Source organism: Echinops telfairi, unplaced genomic scaffold (assembly GCF_000313985.2).
Source record: "Echinops telfairi isolate 266 unplaced genomic scaffold, ASM31398v2 ScPeMD7_7400;HRSCAF=8409, whole genome shotgun sequence".
Taxonomy (NCBI): Eukaryota; Metazoa; Chordata; class Mammalia; order Afrosoricida; family Tenrecidae; genus Echinops; species Echinops telfairi.
This window is the reverse complement of record NW_022111300.1, coordinates 9228943-9247404: the sequence shown is the minus strand read 5'-3', so window position 1 is coordinate 9247404 and position 18462 is coordinate 9228943. Positions and strand designations below refer to the sequence as shown.

At 43.3% G+C, this 18462-nt stretch overlaps 1 protein-coding gene across 1 annotated transcript in view; it reads left to right on the top strand.

Moving 5' to 3' along the window:
- The first annotated feature begins 4500 nt into the window (after window positions 1-4500).
- Window positions 4501-18462, top strand: part of TMEM241 (transmembrane protein 241) — a 153705-nt gene continuing 139743 nt past the window's right edge. Inside the window, exons 1-3 of the mRNA XM_045296217.1 lie at window positions 4501-4572; window positions 8160-8206; window positions 9432-9509. Coding sequence (XP_045152152.1) covers window positions 4501-4572; window positions 8160-8206; window positions 9432-9509 — 197 coding nt within the window. The remainder of the gene's footprint in view (window positions 4573-8159; window positions 8207-9431; window positions 9510-18462) is intronic.

The window sequence follows — 18462 nt, the reverse complement described above, 5'->3', positions numbered from 1 at the left end:
AAACTCATGAAGATATTCATTACATCGAAATTTCACAATGTGAAGCTAATTTTTTCAATATATCATCCATGTAGATTTATACACTTTTGCAGGTAATGATTCCTTTTTTTCCCCCTAGATCTTTTTTCTAGTCTTGTCAGTTGTCTGGAAATTCTCCTGACACTCGGAGCTTATGAGGTAAATTGAAGATTTGAAATAGAAATTTGGTAGCAGCCATTATAGTTACTATTTACTGAGTGCTTATTGTGTATTATGTAGTAGCTTACTTAAGTGTTGTTGTTATCGGGCACAGCAGAACAAAACACTGCCTGGTACTGTGCCATCCTCATACTTGTTAGATTTGAGTTCACTGTGTTAGCCACTGCGTCAATCCAGCTCACTGAGTGTTTTTCTCTGTTTTTGCTGACTCTTCTACCAACCATGATTTCCTGCTTCAGGAACTGGTCCTTCCTGATGACATAACCAAAGTGCATTCCCTTCTTGATTCTTGGAAACATTTTGGTTGTTCTCCTTTCAACACAGATTTGTTCTGACAGTCCATGGTTTAGTCAACAATGTTTGCAGGCGCCATGATTCAAGTCTCCCTTAATTCACTGTTCAGCTTTCACATGCTTACAAACTACTGAAAATACCACAGCTTGGCTCAGGTGCACCTTCGTGCCCAGAATGAACAGGTTTGCTGTCTAATGCTGTAACGCGGTCATTTGCATATTTCCCAATACAAATTTTTTTATTTCTTGACTGCTGCTTTCGTGGACATTCATTCATTGTGGATTCAAGGGAAATGAAATCCTCAACAACTTCGATCTTTCCTCTGTTGATCCTGATGCTGCTGCTTGGTCCAGATGTAAGGATTTCTGTTTTCTTTATGTTACGGTGTACTTTATACTGAAGTGCTTCTAGTCTTCTTGGCTTTCCGTGAGCTAAGTGTGTCAACTGCATATTGCACATTGTAAATGCAGATTGCTGCATTCTTCCTCATAGTTCAGCTCCTTAGAATATTTGTTCAGGATACATATTAAATAAACATGGTGAAATCATACAATCCTAACACACCCCTTTCCTGGTATAAAGCTATGCAGTATCCTCTTGTCCTGTTTAAACAATTATTTCTTGGTCAATATACAGGTTCCACATGAGCACAATTAAGTATTCTGGAATTCCCATTCTTCCCAATGTTATCCATAATGCTTACGTACTTTAAGTTGGTCCTCAATTGCCCCATATGCATGTGAAAGCTCAACACCGAATAAGGAAGACCAAAGAATTATTGATGCATTTGAACTGTGGTGCTGTGGGAAAATATTGAATGTACCGTGGACAAACTTACTTGAAAGAAGTAAGGCCAGAATGCTCCTGAGGGGCAAGGATGGCAAGACTTCATTTTACTCTCTTTGGTCATGTTGTCAGGAGAGACCGACCCACGAGGACATCATGCTTAGTGGAAGAGCAGCAAAAAACGAGAAAGGCCCGCATGGAGAAGGACTGACACAGGAGCCACAACTGATCAAGCCTAGGAGCAATTGTGAGGATGGCGGTGGATTGTGCAGTGGTACACAGCGTCGCTGTGAGTCGGAACTGACTCCATGGCAGCTAATAACAGCAACAGAGCCCCCGCTTCACTTGCTCACTGGGGAGTCAGTCCCTGGTTTGCTGCATGGTTCACAGTAGCCCAAAGCTGAAAACGACACACAATGGATACACAAAATGTGATCTGTCTCTACAGTGGTCTCTCGTCCAGCTATTAAACGAAAGGAAGCTCTGATACATGTATGTATGCCACGAGGACAAGGAAGAACTGGAACACACTGCTAAGTGAAAGAAGCCAGACACAAAGGTCATCGATTGATCCTGTGCTTACATTTATATAAAACATATCTATTGTTGTTGAGTCAATTCTGACAAAGTAGAACTGCTCTACAGGGTTTCCAAGGCTGTGAATCCTTATGGAAGAAGACTGCCTCATCTTTCTTCCTTGGAGCAGCTGGTGGGTTCAAACTGTCAACCTTTGCGGTTAGCAGCCTAGTGTATAACTACTGTACCACCAGGGATCCGCATGAATCATCCAGAGTGGGCAAATCCACAGAGACACAAAAAGTGGCTAGCTAGATGGGTGGTAGTTTGGTAATTGTTAGGGGCTGAGGGCAGATGGGGATGGGGAGTGACTGCTTCCAGTGTACAAGATTTTGTTAGGTGAAGTGATGGAAGTGTTATGTAACCTGATACAGGTGACTTGCACAACACTGAGAAATCATTCATTCATTCATCAGATTCCATTAATTCAATTTCCCTCATGAACTTTTTGAAGCCCCCTGGTATATATTGTGCACTTCGTATATACAAGGAGTCCTGGGGGTTACAAGTTGGGCTGCTAACCACAAGATCAGTTCAAACCCACCAGCTGCTTCACAGCAGACAGATGAGGCTGTCTGCGCCAGTACAGATTTAGTCTTGGAAACACAAAGGGGCAGTTCCACGCTGTCTTATAGAGACACTAGGAGTAGGAGTCCACTGGATGACAGTGGCTTTTGTTTTTTTTTAGTCTTTACAAGGCACTGAGCGAATCACTAAGGAATGTTGCTCTCCAAGAACAGTTATGTGGCTGGGGAGAGGACACACACAACCAGGCTTCAACTTAGAACTCCTTCATGACTGGGAAATTTTTCAGATGTGTCTCCTAACCCACAGGGATGGCACTTCGGGTTCAACTTGGGCTCCAAGCAGTGCCCAGCCTTCACAAGAGCATGAACTATCATTTTCAATGCGGACCTCAATGGGGAAAAGAGTTCAAGGGTTATTTGCTGTAACAGCTATTGAAGAGTTCTGCAGGGGGGAAATGAGGCACCCAGGTGGTGCAGTGGTTAAGCATTTTGCAGCTAACAGAAAAGCTGGCAGTTTGAAACTTTGCCAGGAAAAAGATAGGGTAGTCTGCTTCCACAAAGACTACAGCCTTGCAAAGCCTGTGGGGCAGTTCTATTCTGCCCTGTAGGGTTGTTATGAGTTAAAATCGACTTGACAGGAATGGGGTTTTGGAAGAAGTCTCTCAGAAGCACTGGTGGCTCAATGGTCCCTAACAGAAGGTCCAGGAGTCCTAGTAATTTGAGTTGCGTTGCTAACCTCAAGGTAAACTGTGAAGAAAGGCAAGGCTTTCTGCTCCCACTAAGGGTTCAGACAGAACAAAAACCTCAGTGCTGTCTAGTCAATTCCGACTCAGTGACCTGCAGGACAAGGTAGAACTGCCTTTTGAGTTTCCAAGACTGTCACTGTTTCCGGGAGTAGAAAGCCGTGTCTTTCTGCCATGGAGTGGTTGTTGGTTTTGAACTACAGACCTTTTGGTTAGCAGCCTAACATGTAACCCCTACACAGCTTCAGTAACCCACAGGGGGCAATTCTACCCTGCCCAAGATGGTCAGTAATTCCAACCCACTAGCCCCTCTGCCATGGAAAGAATCTGCTTCTGTGAAGCATATAGCCTTGGGGACACCATCGAGGCAGTCCTACTCTGCCTGTAGAATTGCTGAGGACTGGAGTCACTTGGAGGGCCATGGGTTCGTTCTTACAGGAGAAGTTCTACTCCAGAGGCTTTGCTGACTGCTGGACTTTGCATGTTCCCGTAGCATTTCCAGAGGCAGCAAGTAAAGGGAAGTGGGCCGTAATCGGGAGGTACTGATTGAAAAACTGCATTTACTTTGTGATCTTGCAATCCCCTTGTTGGGAATTTATTCTACAGAAATCAAACCCGCGGTAAAGACTTAATCGCAGCGCTATTTAGACGATGGGAATGGATATCGGTTGGTTGGGTAATTTTGGTCTCACCCTATAGAGATAACCATTAACGTTTTTCTTCGGGTTAACAATTAGATATTTTGAATTATTTTGGAGTTGGCTTTCCTTCCTCTTTCTTGGTCACACTTTCAAAGTTCGGGTGGATTTGGACTGCTAAGTTGCAAAGCTCTGGCTTCAAAAACACCAGCTTCTTAGCGGCGGTGGGGGAGAAGGGGAGAGAGAAGCCATTTGCTCCCGTAAAGATTGATTTTATAGCATCAGAAAGTCTAGACTGGGTCACTATCCGTCGGGATCACCCCGACAGCAGTGGGGCTTTGCACTACAGGAGGCGTGACTGCAAGCCCGCTCGCCTCTCCCAGCGTGCCCAGGTGTAGGGTGGGCGCCTGCCCAATCGCCGCGAGTGCGCTGGCTCTGGGGGCGCGGCTCCTTTAAGGAGGCTGGCTCTGGGGGCGCGGCTCCTTTAAGGAGGCTGGCTCTGGGGGCGCGGCTCCTTTAAGGAGGCTGGCTCTGGGGGCGCGGCTCCTTTAAGGAGGCTGGCTCTGGGGGGCGCGGCTCCTTTAAGGAGGCTGGCGCCCGGGGCAACCCCGGCTCCGATTGGTCAAGGTAAAAGCCACGTGGTCGCCGGCGCGCTGGCGCCTCCAGCGGAGATCCGGTTTCAGCTGGGCGGTAGTGGGTGGGCGCTCTTCTCCCCGAGAAGGGGTCTCCAGGGCACAGATGTGTTTGAGGAGGTCCCTGGCCGGCCCCGCTTTCTGTGCCTGCTACCTCGCTTCTTACCTCACGAACAAGGTGAGGGGGCGGGCGCGGGAGGCCGCGGCTCGTGGGGGATGCGCGTCCCACGGACGTGGACAGATGCAGCCGCCGGCGGTCTATCTCTTCCTGATAGTGACCGAGCTCGGAGCTCTGGGTATCAGATTTTTTGGTTGGTGTCCCAGTTTTAGAAGCACCTTGTACATCCCCTGGGGAACTGGAGCTTTGGCGAATTTCGGTGAACTTTTCGCTGTGGGTCGAAACGGACTCGATTGATAGCGGTGTGTCTTAGTATTTGGGTGAACTACTGCTAAATGGAAGAAAACAATTGGTTCCAGTCCCTTTGCGAAGGAAGAGGACTGAAGGGAAGAAATCAGAACACATCCCGCTTGCTTTTCTAGACACACCCCCTACTCCAGACCCCCTCAAGGTTCCAGACGCCTGAAAATAGAGATTACTCTTATCTCCCCCACACCACTAATTCCCAGAATTTATCTTAACAGGACTGCACCCCAAGCACTCCCAGTATATTTCAGAATGTTTAGTGGGATTAGCTTTAAAATGCAAATTAAATTTTAAATGGAAAATAATGTTACAAAACTCTTTTGTGTGGAGGCAGAAAGGTTGGACAAATCAGAGTTGGTGATGGTTTTACCTTGTTAGGAGAGGGAAGTTGGTCTTGGATCTAGTACCATACTGGGAAATGCCAAGACCAGTGGACCTAGGTGAACCATTGTCTCCTGTCCTGGACTTTGAAGCCAGTGTTAATACTACCCAAACCACCTCCTGGGATACTGCCGCTCACCCCTTTTCCCCCAACTCCTCTTGCTCTTGGAAAGAGCTGTTAACAGTCCTTTCTTGCATGTTCTGCTTTAGAGATAGTGACAGTCCTCATTCTATTCAGAGGAAGCTCCTGAGCCTCCCCTCTAGTTGATGTTACTTCTGGTGATGGCCTTTGAAGATTGGTTGGTACAGCCTTGCTGGGAAGCAGTGATGACTTGGCACCCTAGATCCACCTACTTGGCTGTGGTACCTTAATTTGTGTAAATCCAAGTTTCTTAATCTTTAAAATGGGATAAAAGGCCCTTTCAAAGGGTCTTGGTGAGGAGTACTGAAAATAATGCTTGCCACGAGGTTGGATGGGGATAGGGAACCTTTTTGTCTCCCAAGGGCCATTTGGATACTTCTAACATCATTTTTTTCCCTTCCAAGAGCCATTTGGATACTTCTTACAGCACTCATGGGCCATACACAAATATCAACTTAAAAATTTGGCCGTTATACATGGTGAAACACTGAATTAACTCACCCTAATGTGATGGCTAGAACTGCCTCTCTTTGGTGATGCATGTCATGTTAGCTAGTATCGATGAGTTCTCTGGCCTTATATGGCCAAGTGCGGGTCTTTCTATGCCCATAAAGAGTTATAGTCTTGGAAACCCACAAACCCTGACCTATAGGGTCACTATGAGTCAGCATTGACTCAAGGGCAGTGAGTTTGGTTGGGTCGTCTGCAGGCTGTGTGTTCCCTGCTCCTGGACCTGTGCCTAAATTTATTGGTCATGAGTATGCATGGCAGTCATGTGGTAGTTACTCTGGAATAAAAGACGAGAGAGAGGGAGGGAAGAAAGACAATCAGACAGTCTTTTGCTCGTTGCATGAGACAGTAATTCTCTTTGAACAGATTTGTTTTTTTCCTCACCGGACAGTTAGCTAAACTAAAAGAAAGTAGAATCTTGATCTTTTGCCACCAGCTCTGGAATATGTGAATTTGTGAAGTGCTGTCTCTTTCATGTAACTGTTCTCATTTGGCTAACGTGATGGATATATTGATAATGTATTACCTCTTTTTAAATTTCCATATAATCTTCTGAAGGGGCAAGATAATGCATCTTTTTTGAAAGCCCACAAGCCAAGGTATTGATCATAAACAAACAGATGTGTGTCTAAGCAAAACCTCAGCAGGCATATAGTTCACATAAGGCATATTGCATTTAGTTCACAGACATTTATGCTCCCTCTGAATATGCATTTGCATTTGTGGTCTGGTATTTGTAGCTGTTGTGTATTTACTCTATTTTTAATCATTTTATTAGGGGCTCATACAACTCTTATCACAATCCATACATACATCAATTGTGTAAAGCACATTTATACATTTATTACCCTCATCATTCTCAAAACATTTGCTCTCCACCTAAGCCCCGGCATCAGCTCATGTTTCTTTTCCCTCCCCGTTCCCCACTCCCTCATGAACCCTTGATAATTTATAAATTATTTTGTTATATTTTGCCCTGTCCAACATCTCCCTTCACCTACTTCTCTGCATCCCCCAGAGAAGAATGAAAGCCCATGTCTGGACAGGTAGACAGTGGCACACAGGCAGTTCACCACACCCATGGCATCCGGGAACTCACACAACGGAAAAGCTGTGGAGGTGGTCCTCTGCGGGGAGATGCATGTGAACTTGTCCAATGCCAGTCCATTACATTGTGTCCTAAATCATGTTAAGGGTCAGGATAGTCTTTGCTTGAAAGGATCTAATGCTTTTAGAGTTTAAATATTTTTTAAAGTGTTCAATAGTAAAGAAAATGGAAAAAGATACGCAGAAGATTTTAACACACGTAGCCACCCCTTATGAAGTGCTTTGAGTTTGGTCAGAAGACAAAATAGAAATACAGGTTGGCCTTAGATGGTTAAAAAAGAAAATCCTTAAGATGCCAAAATAATAGCAACAATGTTAAGGCAACCAGGTTGGATTGCTTAGGGAAAAAATCCTCGGAATGGAAAAAGCGAACTAAAGGATAAATTGGATGATAGATAACAGTGGCCCTCGCTCTTATCAGTGAGACAGATTGCTTCCAGGGGCTGGTTCGGTTTTCTGGGAAAGTAGTGCAGTTCTGTGCAGACATTTCTGGGGCCTGGGAAGATGCTGAGCGTTTGGGCATCTACAACATCAGACCCAGCTTTGCGCTTCTGTATGTTCCTGGTGTCCTCCTCCATCCCTCAGCCAAAGCTATCAGGCTCTGGTGACTGAGGAAGCAGCCTCCCAGTCAATGCTGACTCATAGTGACACTATGGGACAGGGTGGAACTGCCCCTGTGAGTGTCTGAGACTAACTCTTTACAGGAGTTCTTTCTTCCATGGAGCGCTGGTGGTTTCAAAGCACTGGCCTTGTGGATTGCAGCCATTGCATAAGCCCAGCGCCACCACAGCTCAGTGAGTGATTTCTTTTGGGGTGTGGGGGTAGGGATAAAGCCCTTTGTAGAAATCTCCAACTGGCATCAATGGCTAACTGCTCAATTACTAGGTGACCTGTTGGCAGTTTGAACCCATCCACAGGGGTTCTGGAAGAGAAGCCTGGCGATCTGTTTTGGAAGAGCACAGCTGTTGAAAACCCGGTGAAGTAGGTCTGCATACACACACACACACACACACACACACACACACACACACACACGAGGTCACCCTGAGTTGGAATCGACTCCGTGGCAACTAGCAGGGTGTTGTTTGTTTAAACTTGAGAGCGCATTTATATCGTTCTTCAACAAGAATCTTTTTGATTATTTAGTCTTCCTAGTCTTTTATTATTTGAAATGTCAATTAATTTCGTATTTCTTTTTCAGTATGTCCTGTCTGTCTTGAAATTTACTTACCCTACATTATTCCAAGGGTGAGTATTGCTTATGTTTTTTGCACACATTTGTAGGAAATGTCCAGCCAGCATCGTTGTTGTTGTTGCTAGGGACCCATCATAGTGCCTCTTTCTTGGTACAGCAGAATGAAACACCGCCCCGTCTTATACCGTCCTTGTAGTTGTTATTATGTTTAAGCCCATTGTTGCAGCCTCTGTGGTAAGTGGTAAGACATCTCATTGAAGGTCTTCCGTTTTTGGCTGATCTTCTGCTTTACCGAGCATGGTGTCCTTTCCCTGGGAGTGGTCGCTGCTGCTACCATGTCCCCGAAGTACTGAGACGAAGTTTCACCATCTTTGGTTCTAAGGGACAGTTTGGCAGTATTTCCTTCAAGATAGATTGTTTTCGGTCCCCCACCTAGATTTGTTTTTTGTTCTCATATATCTGCCTATTGTTTTGCTAACATCTGAGGCACAGGGGTGGTTTCAAACCAGGCCTGAAAGGGCCAAGGGTCATAGTTTCAGGGGATCTGTCAGTCTCTATTCAGTGGGTGAACTCTGTCTTTTTTACGATTTTGAGTTTTGCTTCACATTTTCCCCTTACTCTAGCTAGGATCTTCTAGTGCAATCTCTTTCAGAGAGGGTGCTAATTGTAGCCCTGTACCATCTAGTTCTTTTGGTCTCTGGGTTGTAGAGACTGAGGTTCACATGGTCCTTTAGTCCTTTAGCCTAATTATTTCTCTGCGTCTCTGATTTTCTTCCTCTTCTTTGCGCTGTGTGGGGAGAGACCAATAGTTGCACTTTAGATGGATGCTCCCAAGTTTTTAAAAAACCCCATTGTCACATTTGTCATCAGAGTGACTAAGGATCTTAGGTGGGTGATCAGGATGGGGAGGGGGGAAGTTCAAGTGAATGTTTTAGCTATGTTAAAATGGGGAGCTTGTGGGATATCAGGGTGAGCACAGGAATTTGGGAATTATCCGTCCAGCAGTGGGAAAAGCAGTGACTTTGGGTAAGAGTATTCAGGAAAAGTCTAGAGTAAGAAGAGAACATCAGTACCAACACTCAGTAGAACAAATCGAGTCAGGAGGACAGTAAAGACTTCTAAGGAGAGAGATGGAGAATGGGGTCATAATTAGGAGAGAGAGAGGAGTTTTAAACGGGATTGAATGTATATGCTCGTGTCGGTCAGCACACCCACTGGGGCTTTGCAGTGTTGGAGCACAGAGCACTCCACTCAAACTCACAACGGTGCTTGTTGCAGGTGGCAGACGTTAATTGGTGGACTTTTGCTTCATGTGTCATGGAAACTGGGCTGGGTAGAGATCAACAGCAGTTCAAGGTATGACAAACTCTTCTATGCGTGATTCATGACTTGTACTCTAATTTTTATAGTATTTGGTGTCTTATATTGTTAATGGATATTAAGATATCTGATCTTTAAGCGTGAGGAGATGATTTTTATAATGAAAGAACACTCAAATCGTATTTTTGTGGTTAATAATACCAGGCTAATATAATAAAATTAACCGAGATAAACAATTTATTATATCATTTCATTTGGCCTTGTTTTAGAGTATAGGATCACCTTGACTGACTATTAAAATGAGCTTTAAACATTTTTGGTAAGTTTTTATTTTGAAATTACTTCTGACTTCCAGAAAAGATTGAATAGTACAAATAACTCCCCTGCCATGTACTCAGAGTCCAAACTTGTATCACATTTCCGCCATCATTTTCTTTTGATAAGTATATGTTCCATATTGTGTTCAGATCTATTTGAGAAGAAGTTGCAGGCAAAAAGTCTCCAGCATTTTTTCAAATTGTGTATTTCCTGAGAGGGAGGGAGGACAGTCTCATCTGCACCAACAGTGTTGGTGTTGTTGGGTGCCCTTGAGTCGGTTCCAACCTATAAGGACGCTGCACAACAGAAGGAAACACTACCTGGTCCCGCGCCATTCTCACAATGGTTCCTGTGCTCTCGGCCATTGTTGCAGCCACGGTGTCCATCCATGTCCTTGAGGCCCTTCCTGTGTCTCACTGCCTCTCTACCAACCGTGGTGTCTTTCTCTGGGGACTATGCCAACAGCACAGTGATCAAAATCAAGACATTCACACTGATACAATTTTATGGACTTACCAACAGATCTTGTTCTTATTTTGCCATTTATCTCAGTTATATCCTTTTTAGCTCTTCCTTTTCCCACAAATTTGGATCTAAAGTCTAATCCAGATTGCACATTTGATTAGTTGATTTGATTCTATGAAAATGATTTTGCAAATAGGTTTAAAATAGACTTCAAAAGTTTTCATCCAAAATGATCATCAGAATTGGCTATCTACTCCAATACATTGGTCTTTTGGATTCTTTGGAATAATGTACAAAAGGAAAGAAAATTGATTTCATTTAACTGAGTAGTTGCTAAGTCACCCCATTTTTTGGTATTCTGCAGAAGTTTGTAGAACATTCCTAGTGTAAATCCGAGTCATTTGGACTTTTTCTGAAAATACAAACCAGGAGGGCAGAAAATTGTACTCAGAGTTTTTACGAAGGAGCAGCTTGAGGGACAAAGATGTGGATTGATTACATATTACATCACAATGCTGAAAGAGCTAATGTTTCAAAGAAGATGTTTTGCTGATACAAGAGTCATAATTGTGCATTTTCATGGGATGGTGTCCTCGATAAAATAAAGCTATGTTGGGGATTCCATATGTGATAAGTATTCACACTTGCGCATATGTAAGTTCAGATTGACGAGGAAGACAATTAAACCAAGTCCATGAGAGCCAGAATATGAGCTTGAGGATAACCCACCTGAATCTTAAGAACAAATTTGCTGCCCTGAGCACTAGTGATAGATGACCCGATGAGCTATGGGATGACATAACGAACATCATCAATGAAGAGAGCCAAAGGTCACTAAAAAGACAGGAACGGAAGAACAGATCAAAGTGGATGTCAAAGAGACTCTGAAACTTGCTCTTGATCATAGAGTGGCTAAGGCATATGGAAGAAATGATGAAGTCAAAGAGCTGAATAGAAAAATTTTAAGGGCAGATCAAAAAGACAAAGTAAAAATATTATGCAAAGATCTAGAGTTAGAAAACCAAAAAAGAAAAACATGTTCAGCATATCTTAAACTGAAAGAACTGAAAAAAAAATTTAAAAATTCAAGCCTCAAGTTGCAATAATGGAAGATTCTATGGGCAAAATATGGAATGATTGCTGCAGAAAGTCTCCAGAGGAGATGGAAAGAATACAGAGTCACTGTACCAGAAGAACAAGTTGACATTCTGCCATTCAGGAGCATCTGAACAAGGACCAATGGTGCTGAAGGAAGAAGTTCAACTTTAGATTGAATTTACATATGGGTAATTGATGGTCTGTGTCCACAGCTGGCCCCTGGGGTCATTTTGGCTTCTTACAATGAGCTTCTTCTTCATCTCTTCCTGCAAATGTATTCAGTTCGATTCTTTTTTTTTTTTTTTTGTGAGGTCCACATGCATAGTCACCATTTATGTTGTTCTAAAAAGGTATTTACAATGAAGCTGTTGGTCTTGCAAAATTCTATCATACAGTTTTAAGCTTCATTTCTATCACTATGGTCATGTTTGCCAACTACTGTCCCTACTTGTTTCTAATCTTTGCATTTCAGTTGCCAATACTTGTGAGTACATCTTGATTACATATATGATCCATTTCAGATGGAATAAGTTGGTAGAATTCTTTAATTTCTTTCTTACTAGCTTTAGTGGTTGGTGCATATATTTTAATAATAGTTACACTAATTAAATTTCTTGTAGGCATATAAATCTTTTCCGATCACAAACAGCATTATATTTCAAGATACATCTCAAATTGTTCTTTTTTGATGATGAATGTGATGACATTCCTCTTGAGTTTATCATTTCCAGTATAGTAAACCATATGTTTGTCTGATTCAGAATAGCCAACCTGCCAGTTTTGGTTTAATAATGCCTAGGGTATTGATTTTCGAGGATTCCATTTCATTTTTGATGACTTCTAATTTTTCTAGATTCACACTTTATGCATTTCATGTTCCAGTGAGCAATGGATGTTTGCAGCTATTCTCATTTTGAGAAGAATGAAATTGTTTTCCATGGCTGAGGGGTTAGCCACAAATAAATCTGTGCATAGCAGTGGACCGTTGTCAGATAGAGTGCTGGAAGGTGAGCCCTTTGGGCTAGACGGCACTCAAAATTCAACCAAGAAAGAGCCGCCTCTTCAAAGTAGAGTGGATCATAATGATGTGGATGGAGTAAATGTTTCAGACCTTCATTTGCTGATAGGGTTCGACTCAAAATGAGATTAGGAGAACTGGGTGAAGTAAAAGATTCTCAGGATTATGTGTCTGGATGTGGCTGGCCTTCAACAGTAGAAGTTTGAGACGCACTAGGCATTGTTGTCTCTTCAACTCTCAGGATGCCAGGTTCTACCTATCTCAGAAGATGAGTGGTCACACCCTCCCATCCGCTGTCAGTGCCTGGGCTAAACTTCCTACTGGCCTTTTCACCCCATCTCTTGGACTTCCAGAGATGGTTTCACAACCACACACATGATGTCAGCTCTTCTGAACTTCTTGTCAATGACCCCAGTATCTAGTTTTTGGGTGGATCTTATGCATAATAACTATTGCACAGCTCAGAATTTCTGGTTACCATGGACTCTTGGCAAAGGATGTAACTAGATGACAGCAGCAAGGACTCCAACTAGCATTCTTTCTTGTTAGCCCAGACTGGGTCTGTGTTTGTGGTGGCTGCTGTTTCCTCCTGGTCTTGGCCTTCTGATTATATCCTTAGAGAACTGAATTCCAGCTCCTCTGTGTACTAGTACCAAGATAGCAGAGGTGTGACACTGAAGTACCAGCAGAAAGATAGTCTAGAGCTCATGAGAGGCACTTATAATGATGGGGCCGGAGGGTGGGTCCAAAATTAACGTTCACAGGGCCGATGACTCCGATTATTTAGACTGCCTTTATCATGTAGGCAGTCTAACAGCAGGCCTATAAATGCCCTCTCAAACATTTCTCACAAGCTGACTAAGCAATTTTATATTGCTAAGAGGCCTTATCTGCTGGCTCTACCATTCTTGCCCTGTTGTATATATATGACTGTCCCAAGAATGACTCAAATGAGTCATTCTGTTCCCAGGACTGTTTGCCTGCACTACTGATGGATTCCACCCAGTCTTGGGACAATGCCCTGGAAACTTTCTACTTTGGGAAATATAGCACTGTTTCCCAGCCATATATATACATATATGTATATATATACATATATGTATATATATAAATGTATATATTTAAATATGGCATCTACTACTATCAGCAAGCCATGGCAGAAACATTGGAAGTGGGTTTTCTAGCAGAGGTCGAAGGGGCCCCCTGGGCTTACTGAAGTGGTGGTGGAAAGAGGCATCTGCCTTGACAAAGGAGGTGTAGGGTGGAAACCCTGAAAGATGCAGCAAGGTCAAGACCCAAACTACTGGGGGAACAGACAGTAAGAGCCTTTCAAACAGGGTAGTGTTGGGACCTGAGAGAGAACTGGCTTAGATGTTCCTGTTGACCTTCAGGGATTATCAAAAACCTTAATGAAAGTGACAAAATCTATATTTCAGCAAGTCTTGGGTTACATATTGAGATCTGGTTCTGTGTTGAGAGAAGTGGGAAGAACCATACATTAGGCTGGGTTGACTAATCAGAGAAACAAATCAAGTGACAACTCTCATATATGTGTAAGAAAGAGCTTTATATAAAGAAGTCATTAGATAGCAAGAAAGCATCCTAGCCCAGGCAAACTCAAGTCCATAAGTTACTAGTTCATAAGTCACGTTCGATGTTGTAGAATGCAGGAAAATCACAGGGTGGCGGGTGCAGAGTCATGTGGATCCAAGGTCGGTGAAAACATGGCAGGGCTCCAGCAACTCTCAGGTCAGTGCATCAGTAACAACAAGCAGGGGGTGAAAGGGGAGAGGGGGGAGAAGGGTCCCAGAGTCCTCCTTGAGAAGGCCACATCCCAAGGAGACACCCTTAGGTTATAATGTGATTGACAGATCTGACTCCAGCCCTAGCCAGAATTGTCTAGTTGATATAAAACCATCTAACTACCACAAACAAGTTATAAAAGTGCCCTGAAAAGTGAAATTTTGCAAAAATCCAATGGTAACTTGTAGCCAGGGCACTGCCATATATGTGAACCTATGGGCACTGTATTTAACAAGTTCTAGAGGTTGGGTCCCAAACTGCCTTATTCCACACCAAACATTGGTAACCATTGTGTAAAAACCCCAGGAGTAAGGAGGGACCAGATTTCAACCCAGTGCTCCAAGATGTGAATGCAACATGCCAGCATGGAGTAGGGAACCAGTGGAGAGGTCTGAGGGGTCGTCCCCAATCCCAATTACGTGGACGCCTGCCTTTTCCCCCAGAAGAATTTATTTCAGAGGACAGCACTGAAGCTGCAGCTTAGGGAGAGGGACATGTCTGATCAGAGCACATGGGAGCAAATGAAGGGGTTGGAAGAAAGAGTGGAGCACATCCTGGCCCACCAAGCCTTGAGGACGATATTCCCCCTCAGAGCAGCCAATCCACAGAGAAGACCACATGCCCGGCCCCACTATGAGACATGACATCCCTCCACTGACCCATAGCCCTACAGGGGACAACACTGGAGACACAGTGTAGGAATTGTGCCCGATCTGATCCCACCACACCAAGGCAAAACACTAAGGGCGTGCAGCAGAACAGCAAGGGGAAAAGAGCAACGAAGTCCCCAGGGACAACCAAAAATAGACTTTGGGGTTACGGCTTGGCGCCCCAACAGACTCGACTGGAAAACACTCCTAAAGGTCAGCAAACAGTCCTTGAACTAACTACAAGCTTTTCTTTCTTCTTCTTGTGTTCTGTTTTGTTTTGTTTTTTGTCATTGGCTTGTTTTGTTTTAGTTTGTTGCTTTATTTTGATCTGTCTTGTTTTTGTGCATGTTATTATCTCTGCAGGTCTGTCTGAATAAGATAGGCTGGATGAACAGTCTGGAGGAGAAAACAATGGGACCAAAAGTTCTGCAGGGACACGGGAGAGGGGAAGGTGGGGGGAAAGGAAGTGGTGTTAACAAACCCAGGGACAAGGAAACAACAAGTGATCCAAATCAGTGTTGAGGGTATAGGAGGCCTGGTAGGGTGTGACTAAGGGCAATGTAACCAATAGGAATTACTGAAACCCAAATAAAGGCTGAGCATGATAGTGGGACAAGAGGAATGTCAAAGGAAATAGAGGAAAGAGCTAGGAGGCAAAGGGCACTTATAGAGGTCTAAATAAAGGCATGTACATATGTAAATATATTTATATCTGAGGATGTGGAAATAGATCTATGTGCATATATGTATAGGTTTAGTAGTAAGGTAGCAGATGGACATTGGGCCTCCACTCAAGTAGTCGCTCAATGAAAGAATACTTTGTTCTATTAAACTGGCATTCCATGATGCTCACCTTCCCATCACAATTGCTGGAGACAAAGCAGGTGCATAAGCAAATGTGAAGAAAGCTGATGGTGCCTGGCTATCAAAAGATACAGCGTTTGGGGTCTTAAAAGCTTGAAGGTAAACAAGCGTCCATCTAGTTCAGAAGCAACAAAGCCCACGTGGAAGAAGCACACAAGCCTGTGTGATCATGAGGTGTTGAAGGGATCAGGTTTCAGGCATCATCAGAGCAAAAAATCATATCATTGTGAATGAGGGGGAGTTTGGAGTGGAGATCCAAAACCCATCTGTGGGCAATTGGACATCTCCTAATGGAAGGGTCACAGGGAGGAGAGGAGCCAGTCAGGGTGTAGTGTAGCAATGATGAAACATACAACTTTCCTCCAGTTCCTACATGCCTCCTTCCCCCACTATCATGATCCCAATTCTACCTTACAAATCTGACTAGACCAGAGGATGTACATTGGTACAGATAGGAACTGGAAACACAGGGATTCCAGGGCGGATGATCCCTTCAGGACCAGTGGTGAGAGTGGTGATACTGGGAGGGTGCAGGGAGGGCTGTTGGAAAGGGGGAACCGATTACAAGGATCTACATATAAGCTTCTCCCTGGGGGATGGACAACTGAGAAGTGGGTGAAGGGAGACGTCAGACAGTGTAAGATATGACAAAATAATAATTTATAAATTATCAAGGGTTCATAAGGGAGGGGAAAGCAGGGAGGGAGGGGAAAAATGAGCTGATGCCAGGGGCTTAAGTGGAGAGCAACTGTTTTGAGAATGACGAGGGCAATAAATGTACAAATGTGCTTTACACAACTGATGTGTGTATAGATTGTGAGAAGAGTTGTATGAGCCCTAATAAAATGATTTTAAAAAATTCCCCCAAAAATGAAACTGAGAGCCAAAAAACAAACAATCCCCGGGAGTAAATACTCTAGATTCTATGGGCATTGTAGTCTCTGTTGCAATAGTTCCCTCTGCCAGTTTAGCACAAAAGCAGCGCTGGATGATATGAGTGGTACCCCCCCAAAAAAACAAAAAACAAACAGGAATTTTTTTTCAAAGCTGTGTATTTAAATTTTTTTACAAAACAACCTTATCACCTTCAAAGTACTCCCCATTACACTTTGTCAAGTCTGCAATTCCATCCTTGGAAACATTTTCAAGCTCATCTGTTTGGATGGTGGACAGCACCTCCCTCGTTTTTTTGTTCATCTCTTCTTTGTTGTCAAATCAGTGTCCTTTCATGTCCCTGTTTGTTTGAGGAAACAAGAAGTTTCACAGAGCGAGGTCAGGTGAATAAGGTGCGTGGGGCAAAAGAGGCATGCTGGGTTTTGCCCCAAACTGGGCACACTGAGATGGATGTGTGAGCAGGTGCATTGTCGTGGTGGCAAAACCAGTCCCTCTCTGCCACAAATCAGGTCTTTTTGTCATACACTGTTAGGCAATCTTTACAGATCCTCTAAATAGAAAGAAAGCTTGATTAACAGTCTGACCTGGTGGAATGGAATGGACTCCAAATACACTATACCCCTCACATAAAAAAAAAAAAGACAAATGAGCGTTGTCTTTGATTTTACTTAACAAGCTTGTTTTGGACGAGGTGACAATGGCATCTTCCACTGGCTTGACTGAAGTTTGCTTTCAGGGTCGTAAGAATAGCCCCATATTCCATCACCAGTCATGACCTTGGGAAAGTCTGGGTCACTTCAGAGCTGTTCTTTCAAACATGGCATGTTTCCAGTCAACACTCTTTTTGCAGGTCATTCCCAAATCTTCCATTAAAATTCGCTGAACGGAGCTCCAAGATAGTTCAGATAACTTCCCCATCTCTACAGTGGTCCATCTTCAGTCCTTGAGCACAAGTGCATGAATTTTGTTGACATTTTGACAGACATCTAGAACGAGGTTTGTCATCGATTGGCATTTTACCTTTTTTGAAATGAGAAAGCTACTGTACACTTTAGTTTTTCCCAAAGCACTGTCCTTGTAAACTTTGTTCAACATTACAACAGTTTCTTTGGCATTTTTCCTAAGCAGGAAACAAAATTTCACAGCTGCACATTGTTCTCTTAAATCGACCATCACAAAAACCGAGGTTTGAGTGAGACTGCTTTTACGAAAAAATTCACTGTGACTGGAGAGAATCTTCCCATGGGATGCCACTGGGTGCACTCACTCAGAGTGTGTTGGTAGATGCTTGCCTACTGGGGAAAAGATGTACTATGAAAAGCTTTGCCCAGCAGAGCTTTTATCCCGTTTTTTTTTTGTTTGTTTGTTTTTTTTGGGGGGAAGAGCACTTCTGCGTTCCAATCAGAGCTCACACTAATTTTTTTTCAGTTTTGTTTATCATTCTGGTTCACCAATATTTTTACAATTCTGCTATGTTCCAGTTTTGCTCTGATGACTATGGCTGAACTGGTTTGACCTTGTTTTACTCTCTAATCACAAATATGTATTCTGCAAATGGATAACCTGGGGTAATTTCATCTGAACAACACAGCTACTAAATTTGATCCTTGTAATGCAAAATAGTACTGTATTTTTATGTTAACTCAAATTTTGTTCATGCCAAGATTTTGTTGTTGTTTTTCAATCATTTTATTGGTAGATCTTAAAAATATCACAACATTCCATAGTTCAATCAAGCTGTATTGTACAAGTGCTACCACAATCAGTTTCAAAACATTTTCTTTTTTCTTGAACTCCTTGACATTAGCTCCCTTTTGTCCCCCTCCTCCTCTACCATACCCCCAGAAACCCCTTTTTTTCTTATAGTAGTTCTCCCCCC